The sequence below is a fragment of the Chelonoidis abingdonii genome, chromosome 9 (genome assembly GCF_003597395.2).
Source record: "Chelonoidis abingdonii isolate Lonesome George chromosome 9, CheloAbing_2.0, whole genome shotgun sequence".
NCBI lineage: Eukaryota > Metazoa > Chordata > Testudines > Testudinidae > Chelonoidis > Chelonoidis abingdonii.
The window spans coordinates 43,549,310-43,570,708 of NC_133777.1; the positions used below are offsets into that span (position 1 = coordinate 43,549,310).

The following is a 21,399-nucleotide window of genomic DNA, read 5'->3' on the forward strand; positions in this document are numbered from 1 at the left end:
TGAAAGCCATGGTTCATGTGGTCTGAGTGCACACGACTGGACACATTAAGCTTTGTTACTACTGTTAAACAGTAAAGGGGAAAGAAATATGTCCATGTTTGCTGTCCTCTTGGCCTAGATATGCTCTGCTTCAGCTTAAAACAAGCTCCATGTTGGTTCTGGCAGCAATGGCAGTGGCAAATCCAAAACTAGCGTGGAAGGTTTGTTATGCTGGTCCGTAGGCCAATACCACAACGTTCTTCCAGCTCACAGCCAGTGTATACCCATCCTCACATCTGATCGTGCAAATCAAAGCTTGTGTGCACACAGGGTATGTCTACACAGCAAAGAAAACCCTGCGGCTAGCCTATGCCAGCTGACTCAGGCTCACAGGGCTGTTTCATTGTTGTGTAGACTTCCAGGCTGGGGCTGGACTGGAGCCTGAATTCTGGGACCCTTCCACCTCGCAAAGTCCTAGAGCCTGGGCTCCAGCCCAAGCTCGGAATTCTACACAGCAATGAAACAGCCCCACAGCCCAAGCCCGAATTGGCTGGCATGGGCCGGCCATGGGCTTTTCTTTGCTGTGCAGACATACCCATCGAGGCTTCACATACAATGGTGCTGGTAGTGTGGTTTTTTTAGACAAGTCTGATGAAAGGATCTGTGTATGCTTTTTACATCAAGAGCATGACATGAAATCAGATTTTTCATAGAAAGAATGTGGTGCGGATGTGATGGACTAAAGCTGATGTAATTTTCTTGGTAATAAATAGCTGGAATATGCAAGAACAAAGTGCTTATTCTAATGGTCATCATGATTACACTGCATAAAACTTCCAGCAATATAAAAAGAATTCAGATACCTTGCTTGTAAACACTTTCATAGTGTAGTTATTTATGTGGGCAATATCAACAAGTATTATAGATAGGGTAATAATCAGCTCTACCGAAGGGGCTTTTTGAATGATGACAAAATGCAGCAGGGAGATCACTGGCATCTTGCTTGTTGGATATTAATGTGGGGACTGGAAACAGCCATTTTTCTTGTGTGAAGAGGAAAGGTCTGTTGATGCATATAGCATAGTGAAACAATTCTAAGGGGTACATGAGATCATTCAACTATTAGATACGGTTTATTTAAGTTATTTTTTCTTGGCACCATTGAGATCGCTCTTCCATAGCTTTGGGATTGTTTTCTATTAAAAAATTAAAAAACTATTTTAACAACTGACTATATTTTTGAATGCAAGGTGTTGGCTTTAACTTATAATGCCCTGAATAGCTTCGAACTGTCCGAGCTGATAGAGTGTCTCTTCCCTTGCCATGCTGCCATAGTTGCAATTGACAGAGACATTCCAGCTGGCTTGCCCTTAAAAAGAAAGGGGGCTGGCAACAAAGTGTTCTCTGTCAGGGGGCTCAGGTCTGGAACAAGCTTTATTCACAAATTTAGAACAGGGCTGGTTTGTTGACCTTTAGAGCACACTCCAAGGTGCATCTATTTGTGCAGGGTTTAATGGGTCTGGCAGGGTACAGGAGGGAATTAATTTCCTCTGGAATAATATGGGCTGAGTTTAGATTTAGTATGTGCACGCTGCACAAATATATGTGACTGTGACAGATGGAGATGATACTTTGTTCCATCATGCTGGATTGAAGGATTTTCATAAGATGCATTTCCCACTGATCAGTGATAGCTGATGACAAGGGTTCTTATTTCATGGATCTTTGTTGAAGTAATAACCCTCAAGTCCATGGATTGTCTGTTTCATGAGTTGGACAATGGGTGACAAATTTTGAAGTTACTCAGAACTTTTATTTTTTTAATTCAACATTCATGTCACTGCTTTATTAAGAAAGGTGTAGTGAGAGTATCCTCATTGTTGTCTGATTTTCAATGCCTCCTCAAACGCCTTGGGGAAAAAGGGTTTCACTTCCATAAATGGCATTTAAAAACTTTCATTCTCTCCCCTCACAAATTATCTAAACAAATCACTGCAAAATGATAAATGCTTCCTATGACATCTCAAATGAGGCTTTAACTGATTCTCTAGCCAAGCTCTCTTACATACATGATACAAGAGATTGCAAACTCACTGTTTAAAAGTAAAAACAAGGTCTATTAATCCTTTAAGATAAGCTGTACATGACATTTGTACTTGTCATACTGTTTGATAACTAGAATTTTCCTGACTAGAAAATCCAAGCAGCCTTTGAAAAAGATGGCCTCATTGTCAATCACACTATTGCCACCAAGGTGTACTTTGTTTTAAGCAATCAGATTCAAGATTTGCACATTCAACTTCACCTCTGGTTGAAGACTTTCTTTGCAGATATGTGCATACCACAGTGCCAGCAAGCAACACCATCTAATGCACCTTTACCTACCAGCAGGCTACACAAATAAATCGATCTTGCACATGGGACATCAGCAGGTTTTACCATACTAGGACTTCAAACAGGCAGGCTAGTAACAGCAGCAGCAACTGAATCAAAAAGTGCTTTAGTTTCCAGTGTCTCACACTGTATTTCTTTCATGTATTCAGCAACCATTGGCTTATGAACAGCATACCAAAAACATTTACTAAAAACTGACTTTTGATAATTAGCTGCTGTTGTGCATGTGTGATAAACTGATTTGTTTTTCTTATTAAAATAATCACCACCATCCATAGGAAGATTGCTTGGCTGTCCTTCCTATTGTATTGAAATCTTAAGGCAAACAACATCCATATTCAAGTACTCTCCGGTTTGTACTGAAACCAACTCACATCTGTACTGCTGTATTGTTAAGTTGCTTTATCACATGTTAACAGCCTCTCAGGCACTGCAAGGGCTAAGCAATTAACATCTAAATGCTAATTAGCTTCTGGAAACTGCATCACTTGAACAGTCCATAAATTCTGCTGTTCTAAAACAGCACTGAGACAAAGGAAAGGCGGTTCTGAAATACAGAAGCCAAAAGCTGCCGCTTCCAAAGAGCTGGTCTCAAATCTAGTCCTGCAATATAGAAAACAGATGGAAATGCTGCACATATTTACAAGACATACAAATATACAATATTTTTATGCAATAATGTATCTATTCAGCATATGCTAGAAAGCAGAGCCTGGTCGTGCAAGTGATTGCTCCCAGATGATACCACTTTGCGTGCCCAACCACCAGTTAGAGATAGTGATGGAGTATTACAGAGGGTAAGTGATACAGAAGGAGAGATGATACATAGTGTGCACTGATGAGACAGGCCTAGGACTACTTGCATGCAATGACTGTTATTAAACCCAGTGAGCAGAATAATAGGACCATTTCCAATCAGAGGCATGAACTAAAACCCTTCCAAGGACAGCGTCCTCCATCCTAACAGTGAGCCCAGCACCCGTTTGCATCTCAGCAGAGTTTTCCAGTGTGAAAGATTTCTACTGCTAAAAGAACTAATGCTTTGTAACAGGGTAAACCTCCAGGAACACAGCATGCACTTAGCTTATGGCACTGCTTACCTACACAGTGCAGACTCCCTTTAATCAGTTTATCCAAAATAGCTTTTAAAAATCTCTTTTTAGATGTTTGGTCTGTAAATAATCTAAAGAGCACAGGAGCCAAGAGAACTGCAGCAATACACCAAATATTTTGGAGTTTCCCGAATTTAGTTCCCAAAGAGCCTATTCAATGTCAGCTCCTTTGGTCATTGTACTCAATCCTTTACCATACTAGTCTTGTCTTTGGCAGCACTAATTATTTTCAGTCAAACAGCCCCAATATGAGTGCACCTTCTCCAGTGGGAATTTTTCTCCAAACATTCACAGATGTTTTTAAAGTCCATGCATGCAAATATTACTTCTTCCCTCACCCCCCCACCTTAGATTTTAGAATAGTGGCTTTTATTCTGCCATAACAGAGGCAGTGAGAATTTCAGTGGTTCGGGTGTTTATACTACAAACTGCAGAAGTTCAACTATAGGTGAAATGTAACTCAAGATCTGAGAGACAGAGTTTGCTTTTTCGATCCAATTTCTTAAGAAAAAAATCAGTTTGGCCATTTATAAAATTACTTGAATATAATTTCCCAGCTTCCTTTACTGTGATTAAAGCAGGAAATAGAGAGGAACTGCAAATCAATCACCCATGACTTTCATCAAAAGAGCAGCATTAGGCCTGTGAAGTAATGTTACTGACAGACAGTAATGGTGATCAGGGCCGGCGCTTTCATTTAGGCGACTTAGGCAGTCACCTAGGGCGCCAGCATTATGTGGGGGGCGGCATTTTGCCGGGGGGGGGGGGCTGCAGGTGGCTCCGGTGGAGCTGCCGCAGTCGTACCTGCGGAGGGTCTGCTGGTCTCCTGGCTCTGGTGGACCTGTCGCAGGCATTTCTGCGGACGGTCCGCTGGTCCTGGGGCTCCGGTGGACCTGCCGCAGGCATGCCTGCGGCAGCTCCACCAGAGCCACAAGACCCATGTGCGGGGCAGCGAAATGGCCCGGCGTCTAGGGCGCCAGAAAGCCTGGCACCGGTCCTGATGGTGGTATACCTAACTCGAAAAGCAAGGAGGATTTAAAACAAACAAAAGGAAGTATTTCTTCACACAATATAGTCAATCTTTGGAACTCCTTGCCAGAGGATCTTCTGAGGGCCAAAACTAGAACAGAGTTCAAAAAAGAACTAGATAAATTCATGGAGGAATGGTCCATCAATGGCTATTAGCCAGGAAGGGCAGAGATGGTGTCTCTAGCTTCTGTTTGCCAGAAGCTGTGAATGGGTGATGGATCACTTGATGATTACCTGTTCTGTTCATTCCCTCTGGGGCACCTGGCATTGGCCACTGTCCTAATACAGGATACTGGGCTAGATGGACCTTTGGTCTGACCCACTATGGCCGTTCTTATGTAACAAGAGAAATCTAAAGAGTCAACTGGATCAACAATCCACTCTTCTCCTGCCCTCTGCAAAGAATATTCACCCTAAGGATTTTTTATTTTTTTTTACAGCTATTGTTAAAAACTAAAAAGTAGTTTAACAAAAAGTGCCACCTCATTTCAGGTAGTCCTGCAGCAATTCCCAGTAAAGGCATGTTATGGTGATAAAGGGAATTCTGCTGTATCTATAGTGAGTGTGGCAGGAAGTTCACATCACCTGTGGGGTAACATGCCATGTGCTCTCTAGTCCCTAGCCAGAGCAACACAGCTCCAGAATGAAATGCCTAGCTGAACTATGGACTTCACAGTTTTGGTCAGTTTTCTGCCACAACTTTAGCATTAATTAAAATATTTTGTGTGTAGGTGTAAGACAGAGATGGTCTAAAACAGTGGTCCCCAACCTTTTTCGTCTGGTGGGTGCCAGATGACGAGTCACCGTGGACCGTGGCCGGCGGATGAGCATCCGCTGAGATGCTGCCGAGAAGCGGCAATGTCAATAGGCATCGCCGCTGAAATGCCATTGACAAGCAGTATCATCCACAGGTGTCGGTGCCGAAAACCGGCGGCAACACCTCTGGGTGACGCTGCTTTTCGGCGACATTTCAGTGAATGCTTGTCCTCCAGCCAGTACACGGACACACATAGATGCCCCAGCGGGTGCCATGGCGCCTGCGGGCACCACTTCTCAGACCACTGGTCTAAACCATCTGTATGAGTGGGTAGGAAATGAGACATTTCCTGTGCAGATATCTACATTTTAACATGTGGTCTCGCTCCCATTTTTTTTATCTTGGAAAAAAAAAATTATGCCAGAAACTAGTTTCTTTGAAGTTACAGACCTCAAACAATAAGTGAAGCATTATTTTAAAAGGGAAATAAATGGCCAGAAAGTGTAATGAAAGGTAAACAATCAAAACTAATAGGAAAAATGTAAGTTACAGATAGAGTTTTTGTTGTTTAATCAAAGAAGTGATTGTATGTATGTGGGACAATTTGTTCGGTTAGATCTTTTCCGATCTCCTGTACAATGAATCTTGTCAAAGGAGAGGGAGATTAGGCAGGCTGTGGCTATTGTTATAAACAGTCTTTCTAAGTCTACAGAGACACTACATAAGTTCTGCAAACCCCCCCTATGCCCTAGTCCTTTTCATGATGGCTAGCAGGGTGATCCTTAGCATTTGTTCTAGGTATATACTGTAGCTCTCTGGAGAAGCACTACTTTCTTTAGGTGTCTTATTTGTCAAATCCATCCTGAAGGCAATGCCAAGGTTTGATATAAACACAAGTGCCTCCCACCCCTTTTTGCTGAGGTTGCTTCTGCTGTGTTCTCTGAGTTTACCCATCTACAGCATCATTATCAGTGGGAGAAGAAGCAGCGTAGGGTGTCAGTACAGCTAAGGGTTAGCAAAGAAATGCTCCCGCACAGCTTCTTGCTCCCTTTGTTTTCCCGCATCGGAAAATTACCATTTCAGAGTCACTGTAACAGGCCTGCCCAAGTCTGGCTGTAGGCCCTGGCTCAAGGTGAGGAGGTTGGTCAGGGGAGAGAAGAAACTCAAAATCGTCATCGTAATCATCTTCCTCTGTATCACCCTCCCCATCAGCAAAAGTACCTCTAGTCAAGAAATCGGAGCGCGTCCGCGCCATGCGGGCTTTCTTTTTATGGGCCGGTCTGGCAACCTGCTTGACCAAATGATAAAACAGATAACAAAAATGTTTTAAAAAAAAAAGGCGATTCTGCTGATGTTTGATATCACAGGGTAGGTCAAGTACAGCCTTAAGAACTCCATGAACAATATGCTAATCCACACATAACACACAAGTATCATAGGTAGTGCAGGTGATTGGGGAAAACAAAAATGAAAGACAGCACTGGGAAAATGGACAGTCATGGATGTTACCAAAACATATGTTAAACAAAACAAGACATGACTGCATTCTACAGTGTTTACCACTGGGGCATTCATGGCAGAAAACGTCTTGCAATTCTGTACTGGTATGTTCTTGTGTTAACTAGGGTATCCTGAAGAGAAGGTTTTAATGTTTTCACACCATTAATATCCCCTCTACCTTCTCAGACTCATAATTTAACAGCACCCACCCTTCTGTTTTCTCTTCAAACACTTGAGAGGAAACTGGCAGAATAAGTTTTGTTTAATTGAAAGATAAAATAAGAAAGCTGTAACTTACCCCCCCTCTGCCTGGCCCAGGGAACTTTAGTGGCTTTCTAGGTGGTTCATCTTTCGAAAGGATTTGATGATTTGAAGATTCCTTGTTGAAACTCAACAACAACAACAAAAAGACATTTAAATTCTTCGCCCAGGTTCACCCAAAATATGTCCAGATTCCAGAAACATTTAAGTACGTACAAATCAACAGATCAAGAATAAATTGCAATTTGATTTCATGTGTTTTAAAGGATGCCATCTTTAGTTATTCAGCAAATACTTAATACCATTAAACACTGTAGTGAGGATAAAAAGCACAAATGAACAGAAATCCTGCCCTTTGTCAAACTATGAACCATCATCCTTGCTGCACACTTGCCAGTAGCTCTTATACAGGTTATATTTAGTGCTTTGTGTTGGGAAGTAAAATTGCAGAATGGAAAAAAAAAAGTTAAGTAACAAGAGACAGAAAATCATATTAAAAATTTTCATTGCCATGCTACTATCTAGGAGGAGAAATTTTATTTCCTCTGTTATTCCTTCTTCTGGGCCTCCCACAGGGTTTTGTCTACTAAACTGCAAGAACAGTCTTCATTTCGTATCTTACACAGCATCAAGTTAATTGTTGCAATGATTTAAATGAAATAAATAATAACAAATAATAGTTTAGATTAGGGTTGTCAAGCGATTAAAAAAATTAATCGTGATTAATCACGCTCTTAAACAAAAATAGAATACCATTTATATAAATATTTTTGGTTATTTTCTACATTTTCAAATATATTGAATTCAATTACAAAAGAGAATACAAAGTACATAGTGCTCACTTTAAATTAATTTTATAACAAATATTTGTACTGTAAAAAAAACTAAAGAAATATTATTTTCCAATTCATCTAATACAAGTACCGTAGTGCAATTTTTATCATGAAAGTTGAACTTACATATGTAGAATTATGTACAAAAGAATAACTACATTCAAAAAAGCAGCAAAGAGTCCTGTGGCACCTTATAGACTAACAGATGTATTGAAGCATGAGCTTTTGTGGGTGAATACCCACTTCGTCACATGCATCCGACGAAGTGGGTAGTCACCCACGAAAGTTCATGCTCCGACATGTCTGTTAGTCCTTAAGGTGCCAGAGGACTCTTAGCTGTTTTTACAGATCCAGACTAACATGACTACCCCTCTGATACTTGCATTCAAAAATAAAACAATGTATAACAGAGCCTACAAGTCCAATCAGTCCTACTTCTTGTTCAGCCAATCGCTCCGACAAACAAGTTTGTTTACATTTATGGAAGATAATGCTCTCCACTTCTTAATTACAATGTCTCCTGTAAGTGAGAACAGGCATTCACATGGCACTGTTATAGCTTCGCAAGATATTTACATGCCAGATGCGCTAAAGATTCATATGTCCCTTGATAATTCACCCACCATTCCAGAGGACATGAATCCATGCTGATGGTGGATTCTGCTCAATAATGATCCAAAACAGTGAGTCAGATGCCACCAGCAGAAGGTTGATTTTCTTTTTTGGTGGTTGGGGTTCTGTAGTTTCCGCTCTTCTAAGACTTCTGAACACATGCTCCACACCTCATCTCTCTCAGATTTTGGAAGGCACTTCAGATTCTTAAACCTTGGGTCGAGTGCTGTAGCTATCTTTAGAAATTTCACATTGGTATCTTCTTTGCATTTTGTCAAAGCTGCAGTGAAATGCTCTTGAAATGAACAACATGTGCTGGGTCATCATCCGAGATTGCTATAACATGAAATATATGGCAGAATGCAGGTAAAACAGAGCAGGGGACATACAATTCTCCCCCAAGAAGTTCAGTCACAAATGTAACTAACACATTATTTTTTTTAATGAGCATCATCAGCATGCCCTCTGCAATGATGGTCAAAGCATGAAGAGGCATATGAATTTTTAGCACATCTAGTACGTAAATACCTCGCCAGCTACAACAGTGCCATGGGAATGCCTGTTCTCACTTACAGGTGACATTGTAATTAAGAAGTTGGCAGCATTATCTCCTGTAAATGTAAACAAACTTGTTTGTCAGAGCAATTGGCTGAACAAGAAATAGGACTGATTGGACTTGTACGCTCTAAAGTGTTACATTGTTTTGTTTTTGAGTGCAGTTATACAATAAAAAAAAATCCACATTTGTAAGTTGTACTTTCACGATAAAGAGATTGCACTACAGTAGTTGTATGAGGTGAACTAAAAAATACTATTTCTTTTATCATTTTTACAGTGCAAATATTTGTAACCAAAAATAACATAAAATGAGCACTGTACACTTGGTATTCTGTGTTGTAATTTAAGCCAATATTTGACAATGTAGAAAAACATTCAAAAATATTTAATAAATTTCAATTAGTATTCTATAGTTTAACAGTGCGATTAATTGCGACAAATTTTTTTTAATTACAACTAATTTTTTGAATTAATCACGAGTTAACTGTGATTAATCGACAGCCCTAGTTTAGACATTGCAGCTAAGTCCCACCTTTGTCTGCCTGTGTCTCAATCGCCTCTGTGTCTTCTTTCACATGGGCCACAATGTACAATTGCAGGTCCCTGATATCATCTGCCAGACCACTTAAAACACCAATTCTGCCATGCTGCCTATAGTGACGCTTCTTGTTTTGTATAGGAGGGTGTAGGGGGGTGTGCAGGCCAGGAAAGAACTTGGACAAAGGAAACTGATTCAACCCTCTCTCCTGCCCTCTTTCCCAGACATTTGGGAGGCTGCTTTGGGAGGGGTGAAGGGTGCTGTTACCCTGCACACACAGCCTCCCTAAAGGCACTCAGGCCTTGTCTACATTGTCACTTACAGCATTGATACTTTCTTCGCTCAGGGGTATGAAAAACACCCCCTCTCCCTAAGCAATGCAAGTTTCAGTGCTGTAAAGTGGCATTGTAGACAGTGCTACCGTGCTGGGAGCTATTCCCCTCACAGAGGTGGTTTTATTACAGCGCTAGGAGAGTTCTCTCCCACCGCTAGAGCCACGACTACACAGCCACATTAAAGTTCTGTCACTTTTAAAGTCAGCTGTATAGACATATCCCAGATCAGCCTGACCTGCACAGGATTGAAATGCTGCCATGACCTGTGCTTGGAATGAACCCACCATTTAACCTGCAAAGAACAGCCCATAGTCTATGCAGCTGTTTCTAATCCTGTCAAGACTGTTAAATGTTACTTTACCCACAGCAACACTTTTTCAAAAGCTTGTGCACCAGTCTCCATAAGGAGAAGATCTGCTCTAGAGAGAGACAAGGTGGGTGAGGATTTTTTTTTTTTTTTTTTTACTGGACCAACTTCTGCTGGTGAGAGAGAGAGAAGCTTTTGAGCCACACAGAGCTTTTCTTCAGGTTGGGGGAAGGTTCTCCCAGCATCACAGCTAAATGCAAGGGGGAACAGATTGCTTAAGAAGAAGAGCTCTGTGTAGCTGGAAAGCTTGTCTTTCTCACCAACCTAAGCTGGTCCAGTAAAAGATATTACCTCACTCGCCTTCTCTCTCTAATATCCTGGGACCATCATGGCTACAACCACACTGCATAGAAGATCTGCATTTATTCTCTTTCCCTGAGAATGCAAGATTGTTCCCTGGTTGACCATTCACTATTATTTTGTCCACCGAAATTTTAAATGTGTGCAGTGTTGGAGATTCTACCACTTCTCTTTGGAATCTATTCTACCAGATAATAATAAAACTAAGTTTTTCCTGATACTTCTCTTAAATACCTTTCTTACTTCCATCCCATCCTTTCTACTCACACCACTTTGTACTGCCCTAACTACTGTAATTTCTCTCCTTTCTTGTTATTAACACTTTTCAGATGTTTGCTGTAGATGGTTAGCATGGCTATCCATAGTCACTCATAGCCACCTGACACAGACTGTATGGCATGCACTGCATGAGAGTTCTTTTAATTTTCCTTTTAAGTCAATCCCTCCAGCTTCCTAATAATTACTAACGCTTTTCTCTGATTCCTCTCCATTTCATCAGCATCTTTCTGGTAATGAGGTGCTCAAAACTGATCATGTGGCTCTTTGTTTCATTGCAAACCTGTAGAAATCCATCCTATTTTCAGGAAAGGTCATGCAATAGTCACCTCTCATGGTATAAAGCAAGCAAACAAACAAATGCTCCACTCACAGGAAATGACTGTCTTTTGGTGTGAAGAAAATAGCACTAGCCCGTGGCTCACTAGAAGAGGCGTCAGTGCTCTGGCTGGGAATTCGGGGTTGCCTGAGGCGCTCTGTCCTTGCAGCGTGGCTGCTAGAGAAGTCCCCAGATTCTACAGCCAGTTTTGAATTCCACCGATCTGTTCTGGTTGATTCCTGTGTCATTCCAGGTTGACCTTCTTTTCGTTCCAGGAACATGCTGACAGGCCTGTCCTTTTGTGCTACGTGGGCTGGGGGGCTCCCTTTTTTTGCAACAGTGAGCCCTTTAATATCCACTGATGAGGCTGGTGTTGTATTCACAGTCTGGCAATTTTCCCCTTTGCTCTGGGGATTCAGGATGAGGAGAGATTGAGGCCTGTTGTCTGTTTTCTTTGGGGGTCTGTGAGACACTCCTTGTGAGGGATCCTTGATTCTGCTGTGCTCAGTCCTTTGCAAGGCCTCTCCCCTCCCTTGTCTCTCGAACTGCTCAAAAACTTTGCGTTGTTTCTCCAGAATTTCCTTCTGCTGGCGGATCTGCTCCATCATCTCCCTCTCATTTTGCTGCTGCAGCTGCTTTTGTCGCTCCTCCTTCTCCACATTCAGCTTCTCAAGTCTCCTGATAACAGAGTCTGAAGAATGTGTATCTGATGCAAGAGCAGGCAGGCTTTCCTCTTGCTTGACAGGAGGGTTTTCTCCTCTCTCTTTGTCCAAGGCTTTGCCCTGGCCCTGCCTGCCTGGTTCTGTATCTTTCTGAACCTCAGGAAAAGTACCTGGTCTTCCTTCCTTTTCCATTAGTTTGTTCTTCAAGTTATTCTCCACCAGTGACTGATATGCTTTCTGGGTGTCCTGTGGTGGAATGTAGAAAGTAGGCAGATTGCTAGAAATGAAGGTCTCTCTTGGATGCATTTTGTAGATAACATTCTGGGTATCACAGACCATCTGCTCCTTAGTAGCAGGACTCTCTGATAACTCAGAACTTGATGGTGTCCTTTTTCTGTTAGATAAGTTGCTGTTCACATCTGCTGAGAAGAAGGTTGTGTCCTGCAAATCAGGCTTAGGACTGTGAGGTAAAGAGTCCTGGGTCTCAGTGGAGACAGACTGCATGTCTTGCTCTTCTAAAACTGGAGAATCAAGTTTATTCTTCTGAGTATCCTCACAGCTTAACACTTCTAAGCTCCCCTGAGAGCTTTCACTCTCTGGGGTACCCTGTGGAGAATGAAGGACCTCTGACACAAGCTCTGTGGACCACCGACGCTCCTCTGAGGGAGACACCCCGCCAGTGGATCGGACCTTAAGCAATTCCAAGCTAAATATTGCTTGTTCCAATTCACGCATTCTCCGGCTTTCTCTTTTTGCCCGGACCACTTTTTTCTGATTGAGATCCTCCAGTGATTTCGGCCTCTCCTTCACAACTACTTCCTCTTCAATGTCCATGCCACTTTGGCTGCTGGCTCTCTCGTGTCTTTTGTACAGTAAGTCTCCAGAACTGTCTACTGGATCAGCATGATTCACCCGACTATTCTCTATTACTGATTTATGTTCCTCTACAGCTCTCACCCGCTGTTCAAACGATCCATCCTCCCACTTAGATGGGTCTGAGCCCCTAATTTTCATAGCATCATCTGCCTCCAGTCTATCCTCTTCTCTGATTGACACTCCATTCTCCAGCTGTCTGTCTTTTAATCTCTGCTCTTTTAAAGCTTTAAATCTGCAAGAATGAGAAAACAGCAGATTTTTAGAGTCTTTCCACTTTCATTGCTCGGATGCGTTGTATTGATTCTGAAGAGACGTTTAAGAGAAAGTGCCTGTGTTTGGTTTTAATACCTTAGCTAAACACACATTTAAAAATCAAGTGTGAGACTGCACATGGATATTCTACATAACATGAATTTTCAATTTTCAGCTGCTTCATTCCTTCCCCAGTTGTGAATGACACTGGTGTCTATTAGAGAGAACTGCTGCTTTCCTGACTATGGTCGCTCTAAACTCTCTCAGTATTTTGTTTTTGCTTTCTTTTGTAAATTAATATATCCAGGGAAGCATAGTTCAAATGCAGTATTTGGTGTTTTGGTCATGTTCTTTACCAGCTTTCTAGCTGGGTTGATTAAGGTACAATCAGGTACTAGTGACTTGCAGAGTGTATTTAGAGTCATTATTCTGGCTCTCAGCTCGTTTACAGTACACCAGTGGGCCCCAACCCTTTCAGACAGTTATACCACTTCCTCAGAGTAATGCCTCAGCTGTGTGCTTTCAACTGAATGCTCTGCTGATCAGGAGACTGGTGTTTGGAACAGACTAAGCTCCACTGTGGGTTAGAGAGAGAGTGCGAGACACGTAGTGGCAGCACAGGGGCCCAAGCATACCAGGGAAAGGGAACATGATGTTCTAGTAACAAAAGCCTGAAAAATGCTAATATTCAGGCCAATTGCTGGGAATCATTGCTCCGAATCACACAGCCTTCCTGCTACAGTCATCTTTATCCAACAGTTCACTTTTGTGTCCACCGAGGTGGATGCCATTACCTTTGCCGTGCTATGTAACCTCTGCATGCTGCTTGCAATAGGATGATTTTATTTCTTTTGGCCTTGTAGAGTCTCTTTGCGCAGTATCCTCGCCAGCCTCCTTGTATGCACATGGCTGCGGCATGCCTACGCCTAGAGCATTCCTGCCAATAGTTCTGGATGATGAAGGCTGCATCCCGCATCTGCAGAAATCTTCGCCTCTCCACAAAACCTCGCCAGTGGGCCTGGAGAACGAGTGCTGCATTGCTGAAAGGGAGAGTATCAACTAGGGAGTCTTCAGCTTGCTTTCTACTCTGATAACTGCGCCAGTACTTCTGCAGAAAAACAGATAACATTTCTTGGCGATGTGTTTGGTACCAGACTCATTTAGAGAGCAAGATCCATGAAATAAACCCCCTCTCCTACTAAACATGTGCTAGGCATTCAGGCTGCATGGTCTACCCCCAAGGAAGAGTGGGACACCTTGGAGGTCTGACACGCTGATGGGGTTCCTCCAAGGGACAGTTTAAAAGCTGGGGCATAGAACAGATCCTGTGGATCTGTAAAAGAGGGCACAGTAAACTTTGCTAAGGACACCAAGTCAGACCACTACTGGTAGGAAAAGTTTCCTGGAATCTTTAATAGCCACTTGGATAAGCAAACAAGGCCTCAGGGTAAGAGTGCATCTAAAAGTCAGCTCCAAAGTAAACTGCTTGCTGTGCCAAACTCAGAAGAATGAAGGACTAGGCTGATTCTGTCAGGATGTGACCCTGCGTTTCCAGGGCGTTAGAGGTAGGTTTTTCAAATCAGATACTTATATCACTAATGTCCTCCCATCCAGTTCTGCAAAACTGTTCCCGTCTTAATACGAAATCAATAGTTGAACAATACAGTACAGAGCTCCCTCTCTCATCTCTGCTCATAAAATATGCTATCCCAATTTCCTTGAAGAAGAAACAAATTAAACAAAAAATGATACCAACAATGATAAACAAATGGATTCATATAACTTATATTGCAATAGCACCTAGGAAATGGACTCCATTGTGGTAGGCTCTGTACAAAAATATAACAAAGACGGTCTCTGCCCAAAAGAGCTTACAAAATTTAAAATGAGAGTCACCCAGTAAATACAACAAACAAATGAGAGAAGCACAGCTCACAAGTGAGAGTATCATAATTAAGGCTATGATTTGGTCACGGCAGTCACGGATTCCATGACTTTACTGGACCTCTGTGACTTCTATGGTTTCAGGAGGCGAAGGTGGGACTGTGCACCCCTGCCCTGCAACTAGGGCTGGCTGGAACCAGTACCCTGCAGTCCCAGCCCTGCGGTTTCCACCAGGGGCTGCAGCTGGGGCAGTGCGCCCCAGCCCTGCAGCATTCTGGGCTTGGCAGTGGCCGTGCACCTCAGCCCTGCAGCTTCCACCTGGCGCTGCAGCTGGGGCCATGTGCCCCAACCTGGCGCTTCTGCAGGGGGCTGCAGCCGGGGCTGTGCACCCCAGCTCCGTGGCGTCCTGGTCTTGGTGGGAATTGTAGCCGGGACCATGCTTCCCAGCCTGGCGGCTTCCCCAGAGGACTACAGCTGGGGCCATGTGCCCCAGCCTGGCGGCTTCCCCAGGGGGCTGCAGCTGGGGCCATGCACCCCGGCCCAGCAGCTTTCACAGGGAGTTGCAGTTGGGGCTCTGCGCCCCCTTGTGGCATCCCAGAGCTGCACCCCCTGCTGTGGCTGCTGGAGCCGGGGAAGCTCGGCCTGTCAGTTCCTCCCCCATACTAGCCTTACCCCCCCACACCCCAGTTATTTTTAGTAAAGTCACAGACAGGTCACAAGCTTCATGAATTTTTGTTTATTGCCCATGACCTGTCTGTGACTTTTACTAAAATAACCATGATAAAATCTTAGCCTTAATTATAATCAGTGTCATAAGCAGAGGTCACAATGCACCTGCCGTCTACCCACCACGCAGTTGTGCAGACATCACACTATAGATGGATTTTACAAAGAAGTTTAAAGGAGGATAATGTTTCAGCTTTGAGGGTTTTTACAGGGAGCAACTTCCACACATGTGGGGCAGCATGGGAGAAAGCATGATGATGCATGCTGGAAAGTTTCACAAATGGGCAATCAAGAGTGGTGTCACTGGTGGAGTCTATGTCCATAGCATGTAAGAGATGATAGATAAGGCAGGGATAGGCCTTAAAGGGCCTTAAAAGTGATGACAAATAGGCTGTGCTGGACTAAGGTGGAAAAATTGGAAAGAGTCCAGCGGAGGGCAACAAAAATGATTAGGGGGCTGGAGCACATGACTTATGAGGAGAGGCTGAGGGCACTGGGATTATTTAGTCTGCAGAAGAGAAGAATGAGGGGGAATTGATAGCTGCTTTCAACTACCTGGAAGGGGATTCCAAAGAGGATGGATCTAGACTGTTCTCAGTGGTACCAGATGATAGAACACGAAATAATGGTCTCAAGTTGCAGTGTGGGAGGTTTAGGTTAGATATTAGGAAAAACTTTTTCATTAGGAGGGTGGTGAAGCACTGGAATGGGTTACCTAGGGAGGTAGTGGAGTCTCCTTCCTTAGAGGTTTTTAAGTTAAGGCTTGCCAAAGCCCTGTCTTGGATGATTTAGTTGGGGATTGGTCCTGCCTTGAGCAGGGGGTTGGACTAGATGACCTCCTGAGGTCCCTTCCAACCCTATGATTCTATGGTGGAGCCAGAGGAAGCATATAAAGATGGGGTGGTGATGTCAAAGCGAGGAGCCAGGAAGATGATTTTTGCAGCAGTGCTTTAAATGGATTTAAGGATTCCAGTGTCACAAGCTTTCCTTTTCTAACCTGCCTTTCCCTGCCGTAGAGGTACATTGTCATTATTCATTATAATAGGATTGTAAGGACTCCTCTGCACAGGAACCTGGTCTTTTGTGTCTGCGAAGTGCCAGGCACACTAATGATGCTATATATAGGAAGGAACAACATTATTTTCACTTACCTGTACGATCACTGCTGCCTGCCTCAAGTTCAAGAAGTGCCTTCTCTCCAGTATAGCGCGGAACCAACGCTGCAGCAGAGTAATCCTCCGGAGCACCTCCTGGTGCAGCAAATCCTGCAAAAGCTGGCGCTCCCGCTCCTTCATGAAAACCTAACAGGCAGCACATGAGGAATGAGGATAATGTGTGTCATGCTTCCCCAGCCACAAGAGACATGAGTTAATGCCACAGACATCTGTATCTGGAATGCTCTCAAGTAAAGAGCTTAGCATTTGACTTTACTTTGGGATACTTATGAAAGTTTTCTGGACAGTTACCTACAGTATGTGGCTGTGAAATGTTGCATGTGTATCACAATATATAGCAACCGATAAGTAAATTCCCTTTCTAGAGTGAGAAGATAACTGTCATAACAGTAAGTTAGAAAGACAAGAAGAGCTCTGTGTAAGCTCAAAAGTTTGTCTGTCTCCCCAGCAGAAGTTGGTCCAATAAAAGATTATTACCCCAGCCACCTTGTCTCTCTAATATTCTGGGACCGACACAGCTATGAAAACACTGTATAGAATAGTAAGTTATGTGATAATGCGTGGAGTGATTATTGGAAGCTAACTTGTTTTAAATAGCATGATCAGACCATCCTGGCTTCACAGAAAGCAACAATCTCTAGTAGTTTGTGTTGTGTATGACATGATTAAAACTCTTCTCACTTAATCCATTTCCTTTTGGTAAAGTGGGACAACAGTCATGTCAATGTAAACATGTATGAAAACCAAGTTACCACATACAGGCAGACTTTGTCAGTGCAGAGTCTGAGCTGTGTGTAAACATTTACCATTGTTCTCCCAACTTGATAATTGTCTGGACTGAGCTTTATTTTCCTGAAGAAATCATGGATGTTGTGCTTAGATGGGCTGATTCCTCGTGACAGCAGAACATGGAAATGGTCCACAAAGTCCTGTAAAATTAGAAGCCACCAGAGTTAAATTCTAAGGGCAGTGCTATGTCACTGTTACATAACTATTTGTTGGCCAAATGAGGTAAGTTTTAGTAAATTAGCAGAAACGTAACTGACATTCAAGAACTGCAGAATTCTGGTGGCTTTCAGGGTTGTCTGAAAGGCAAATAGGAGATACCGCAGTGTCTGCCTGCAGAGGAACACTCAGAGATTCTGTGAAAATGTGATTCTGTGATCATTACAGGAGGGATTTACCAGAACCAGCAGAGTATCTCAGAAAACACAGAGCTTCACAACAGTTACCATTTTGATGATTCAAACATCAGACTTGCTAGAGTCCTTGAAGATAAATACCCCCAAAGTAAAAAGAGGCTCAGGTTCTCTACAAAGGAACTGATATTCCTTCCTTCTCACAGCTTTTGTAACAGACATGACAGTATTCTCAATGCCAAAAATCCATTCGTTTTACTACAGGAAACAAAAGTGGGTGGTAGCTGCTAATAAAAGAACCACACACACAAGAAAATTTTTTGATAAAACCATCACGTAAAAGGAAATATTTCCCTTGAATAAGCAAATCTGTGTGAACCAAGGCACCCCCCCGCGCCCCCAGTGCTGTGAGGTTTGGGAACTTCTGCATGATGGCTAAACGCATTTAGCACTAGCAGATTCTGGCAGGAAATGCCAGCTCCCTGAGTTAGGGCTGATTGGCCTGAACGAATTATCTTCACTGAAAGAAACAAAAACAGAAAACAAGCAACAGGAGGCTTCCCATACGAGCTCATTCCTAAATTAAAGAGATTATCTGGCTCACATTTATGATGAGAAAAATCCTCCTTATAGCGATCTCAATAATAAAATATTAAATTAAGAAAATATGAATGAAAAAAGATTCACTTAAAATAAAATCGTACCCATAACTATTCCCCTTTGTTGATATGGCCCAACTATAGTTTAGGCAGAATTCTGCTTAGTTTAGGAATAGGCTCAGTTCTACAGGTGGCTGTAACCTCAGATACAGATATCTACCTTTAGGAGGTTCAGTGGAAACATGGATTTGGCTCCTCTTAGGTCACAAAGTGGTTGAGTGAATTCATTCTAGCTTCTAATGGACACTATGGTCTTGATTTTAGATGTGTGTGCACAACTGCGCATGAAAATTAGGTACACATTTCTGTGCAAACAAATGCATGACTGGCAGTTTTGGTTCAGAACTAGAATAGCTGAGGCTTTGGAAGTTAGAACTTAGGTGCACTGGCAAAGCTGGCCTACCACATTACCACACTCCATGCCTCGCTTCAGCTAGTGATATTATTCATTCACTTTTATGAACTCTAAATTCACCCGCATTTAGAAATAAGGGTATGTGCAAAAAATGGGCCACCTCAATCTACCAGGATATGATGTTTTAACAGAAATGAATAAAAGGTAAAAGCACTTTGTCTAACCTGGAAGGAATATTTGCAGCTGTACCCAGACTGCCGAATTCGAACTGTTTCCAGCATTCCTGTATATCGCAGCTGCCTAAGCACCAGGCTGTCACTGAACCTCAGAGGGAGCTGAAAGAGGAAAAACGGACAGACAATGTTACTTCACCCAACCACAAACACTTCATGAAACTCATGAGTACCGAGACATGGAAGTTGATTGATGTCATGACATGTTTTTGTGTGACACACATGTTGCCAATAGTATGATATGGACTCCTAGCAACTGGTGCAAGATCACCAACTTTTTTTTTATCACTGAACACCCATTGGAATAAAATGGCTTTTAGGCATTACTGATCTGGCTGGATTTAAAATGGTGATCTAGTGGAGATAGACTGCATTATCCCACAAGCCAGCCAGCTTCATTCCAGCTTTGTTTATAAATTTACAGTCCATGATACCAATTCATCTTCTACAAAATGTAATGGAAAAATGTTATGTACAACTAAGTTAATTTGAATAATGAGGTTTATTATAAAAGTATCTTCCTTTTTTCAATTAAAATTTCATATAGTTTTTTTTAAATTAAAGCTGGAAGGCTTAGTGCTCATTCATGACAGACATGAATTCCAGAGCTTGTAAGAACTTCCGAGGAAACAGCTCAGATTATTATTTATATGATGACCAGAAGGGTCATTGTGGTTTATCAGCTAGGAATAAAATTACACACAAACAATACCACCATACATGTTTAACAATGATCTCCACACTCAGACTCATCCAGGAGGTCCTTTTTCTTCTTTTCAGACAAGCGTGTCAAATTTACACCACAAAGTATTTACAAGTTATTGTGGATTTTACCCAGGCACTTGAGAACTAAGGGTGAAACTGCATCCTAATAAACCAATCATGCTGCAGTCCAGCAGCTGTTCTGTGAGAGTACCTTTCTTATCAAGTTTTGGGATTCCAATGAAACCTCAATGGGACATTGTGACACATCTGTATATTGGAAGGGGGCAGCGTGTTTGTTGTTTGTGGTATCTGAAGCAGCAATGATTAGCTGCGGTGTACCTAACCACCACAACTGCCAGGGTTCATGTTAAAGAACTGTCAAAACGATGAAATCATACATCACAGTATCTGGAAACAACATAATGAGAGCAAGTCAGAGTTTGACCTTTACCTCCAATTTTATTCTCTTCAGTGAGAGTGGGGTGGGTGGTTAATGCACATGCTGAGAACAGTGTTTTTGTTACCAAGCATTTGGCAATGATAGATCTTTACCTTTTCAGCATTAGATCGAATGCACTTGACAAAATAAGGCTCCGCTTGACCAAGAGTCTCCATCAACTTGTTGAGGGATGCCTGCAGCAGAAAATAAAACTTAAAAGCTGGAAAAGAGCCAGATGTGACAAACATTTCACCCATGAGAGGAAATTACCAATTTAAGAACTGTTTGACAGAGGAGAAGTCAACTAAAACACCTTAGGGAAGGACATTTTGTTCAAGTCATTCAGCACCAGCTCCATATACATCTCTAGATATGCGAAACATGTTAAACTTTGTATCCGACATGCAGATATAAAGACAATTTTTATTTTTATTTTTTTTTAACTTGAATAGTTACCTTCAGGAATAGCAATGGCAGCTCATGTGACCTATACTGTACATACTGCATACTGAGATAGGATAGTTTCCAGTCCTACCTCTTACAGTTAGACATCAGGTTTTCAGTATGAAAGGGAAATAAGCTTTGAATTTCACTTTGAAATTATATATATTTTACTGGGAGGCCCAAGAGAATTATCAGAGGGCTGTGGGGGACAGCATAATCATAGATCTGCTTTGCTTGTTTTCAGAAATCCATTATTTGGAGGACATTACAGCGAAAATGAACAACCTCTTTCCTCCAAAATCTCCATAAGCATCTGACTCTGCCTCACAGATTTTTCTTGTACTGGAATCAGAGTAAGTTATCATTGGTGCATGGTCTTAAAATAGAGTTGGCTGCTTTCTTTCAAATCAGTTCTCGCAGTTTGTCTGATATCCCTTTATCCAGACTAGCCCCCCATTCTTTCATATAGCTCCATTTATAGTGAATTCCTTAGGCTGCGAGCACTGACCTTTTCATAGAATGCTTCTGGTCAGAACTGTTTTGAACATGATAGATTTTAGATTTTCCACCATAGTCTTTTCGCAACTGAGATTCAAAAAGCTGTGGATTCTGGGTTGTTAGGATTTCCTGGATCCATTGTGTACTTTTTCTAGACTTTAAAAACATTGTTCTAAATAACT

At 42.2% G+C, this 21,399-nt stretch overlaps 1 protein-coding gene across 5 annotated transcripts in view; it reads right to left on the reverse strand.

The window, feature by feature from the left end:
• Nucleotides 1-21,399, reverse strand: part of MYO9A (myosin IXA) — a 451,053-nt gene that overhangs the window by 35,704 nt on the left and 393,950 nt on the right. For 4 of the 5 annotated variants that reach the window (XM_032791130.2, XM_032791129.2, XM_032791128.2 and 1 more), the window contains 8 exons: nucleotides 20,389-20,469; nucleotides 19,123-19,233; nucleotides 17,552-17,674; nucleotides 16,722-16,871; nucleotides 13,755-14,068; nucleotides 11,225-12,940; nucleotides 7,070-7,160; nucleotides 6,347-6,559 (listed from right to left, as the gene is read on the reverse strand). In XM_032791130.2, coding sequence (XP_032647021.1) covers nucleotides 6,347-6,559; nucleotides 7,070-7,160; nucleotides 11,225-12,940; nucleotides 13,755-14,068; nucleotides 16,722-16,871; nucleotides 17,552-17,674; nucleotides 19,123-19,233; nucleotides 20,389-20,469 — 2,799 coding nt within the window. The remainder of the gene's footprint in view (nucleotides 1-6,346; nucleotides 6,560-7,069; nucleotides 7,161-11,224; nucleotides 12,941-13,754; nucleotides 14,069-16,721; nucleotides 16,872-17,551; nucleotides 17,675-19,122; nucleotides 19,234-20,388; nucleotides 20,470-21,399) is intronic. The other variant, XM_032791131.2, reaches the window with a different exon arrangement.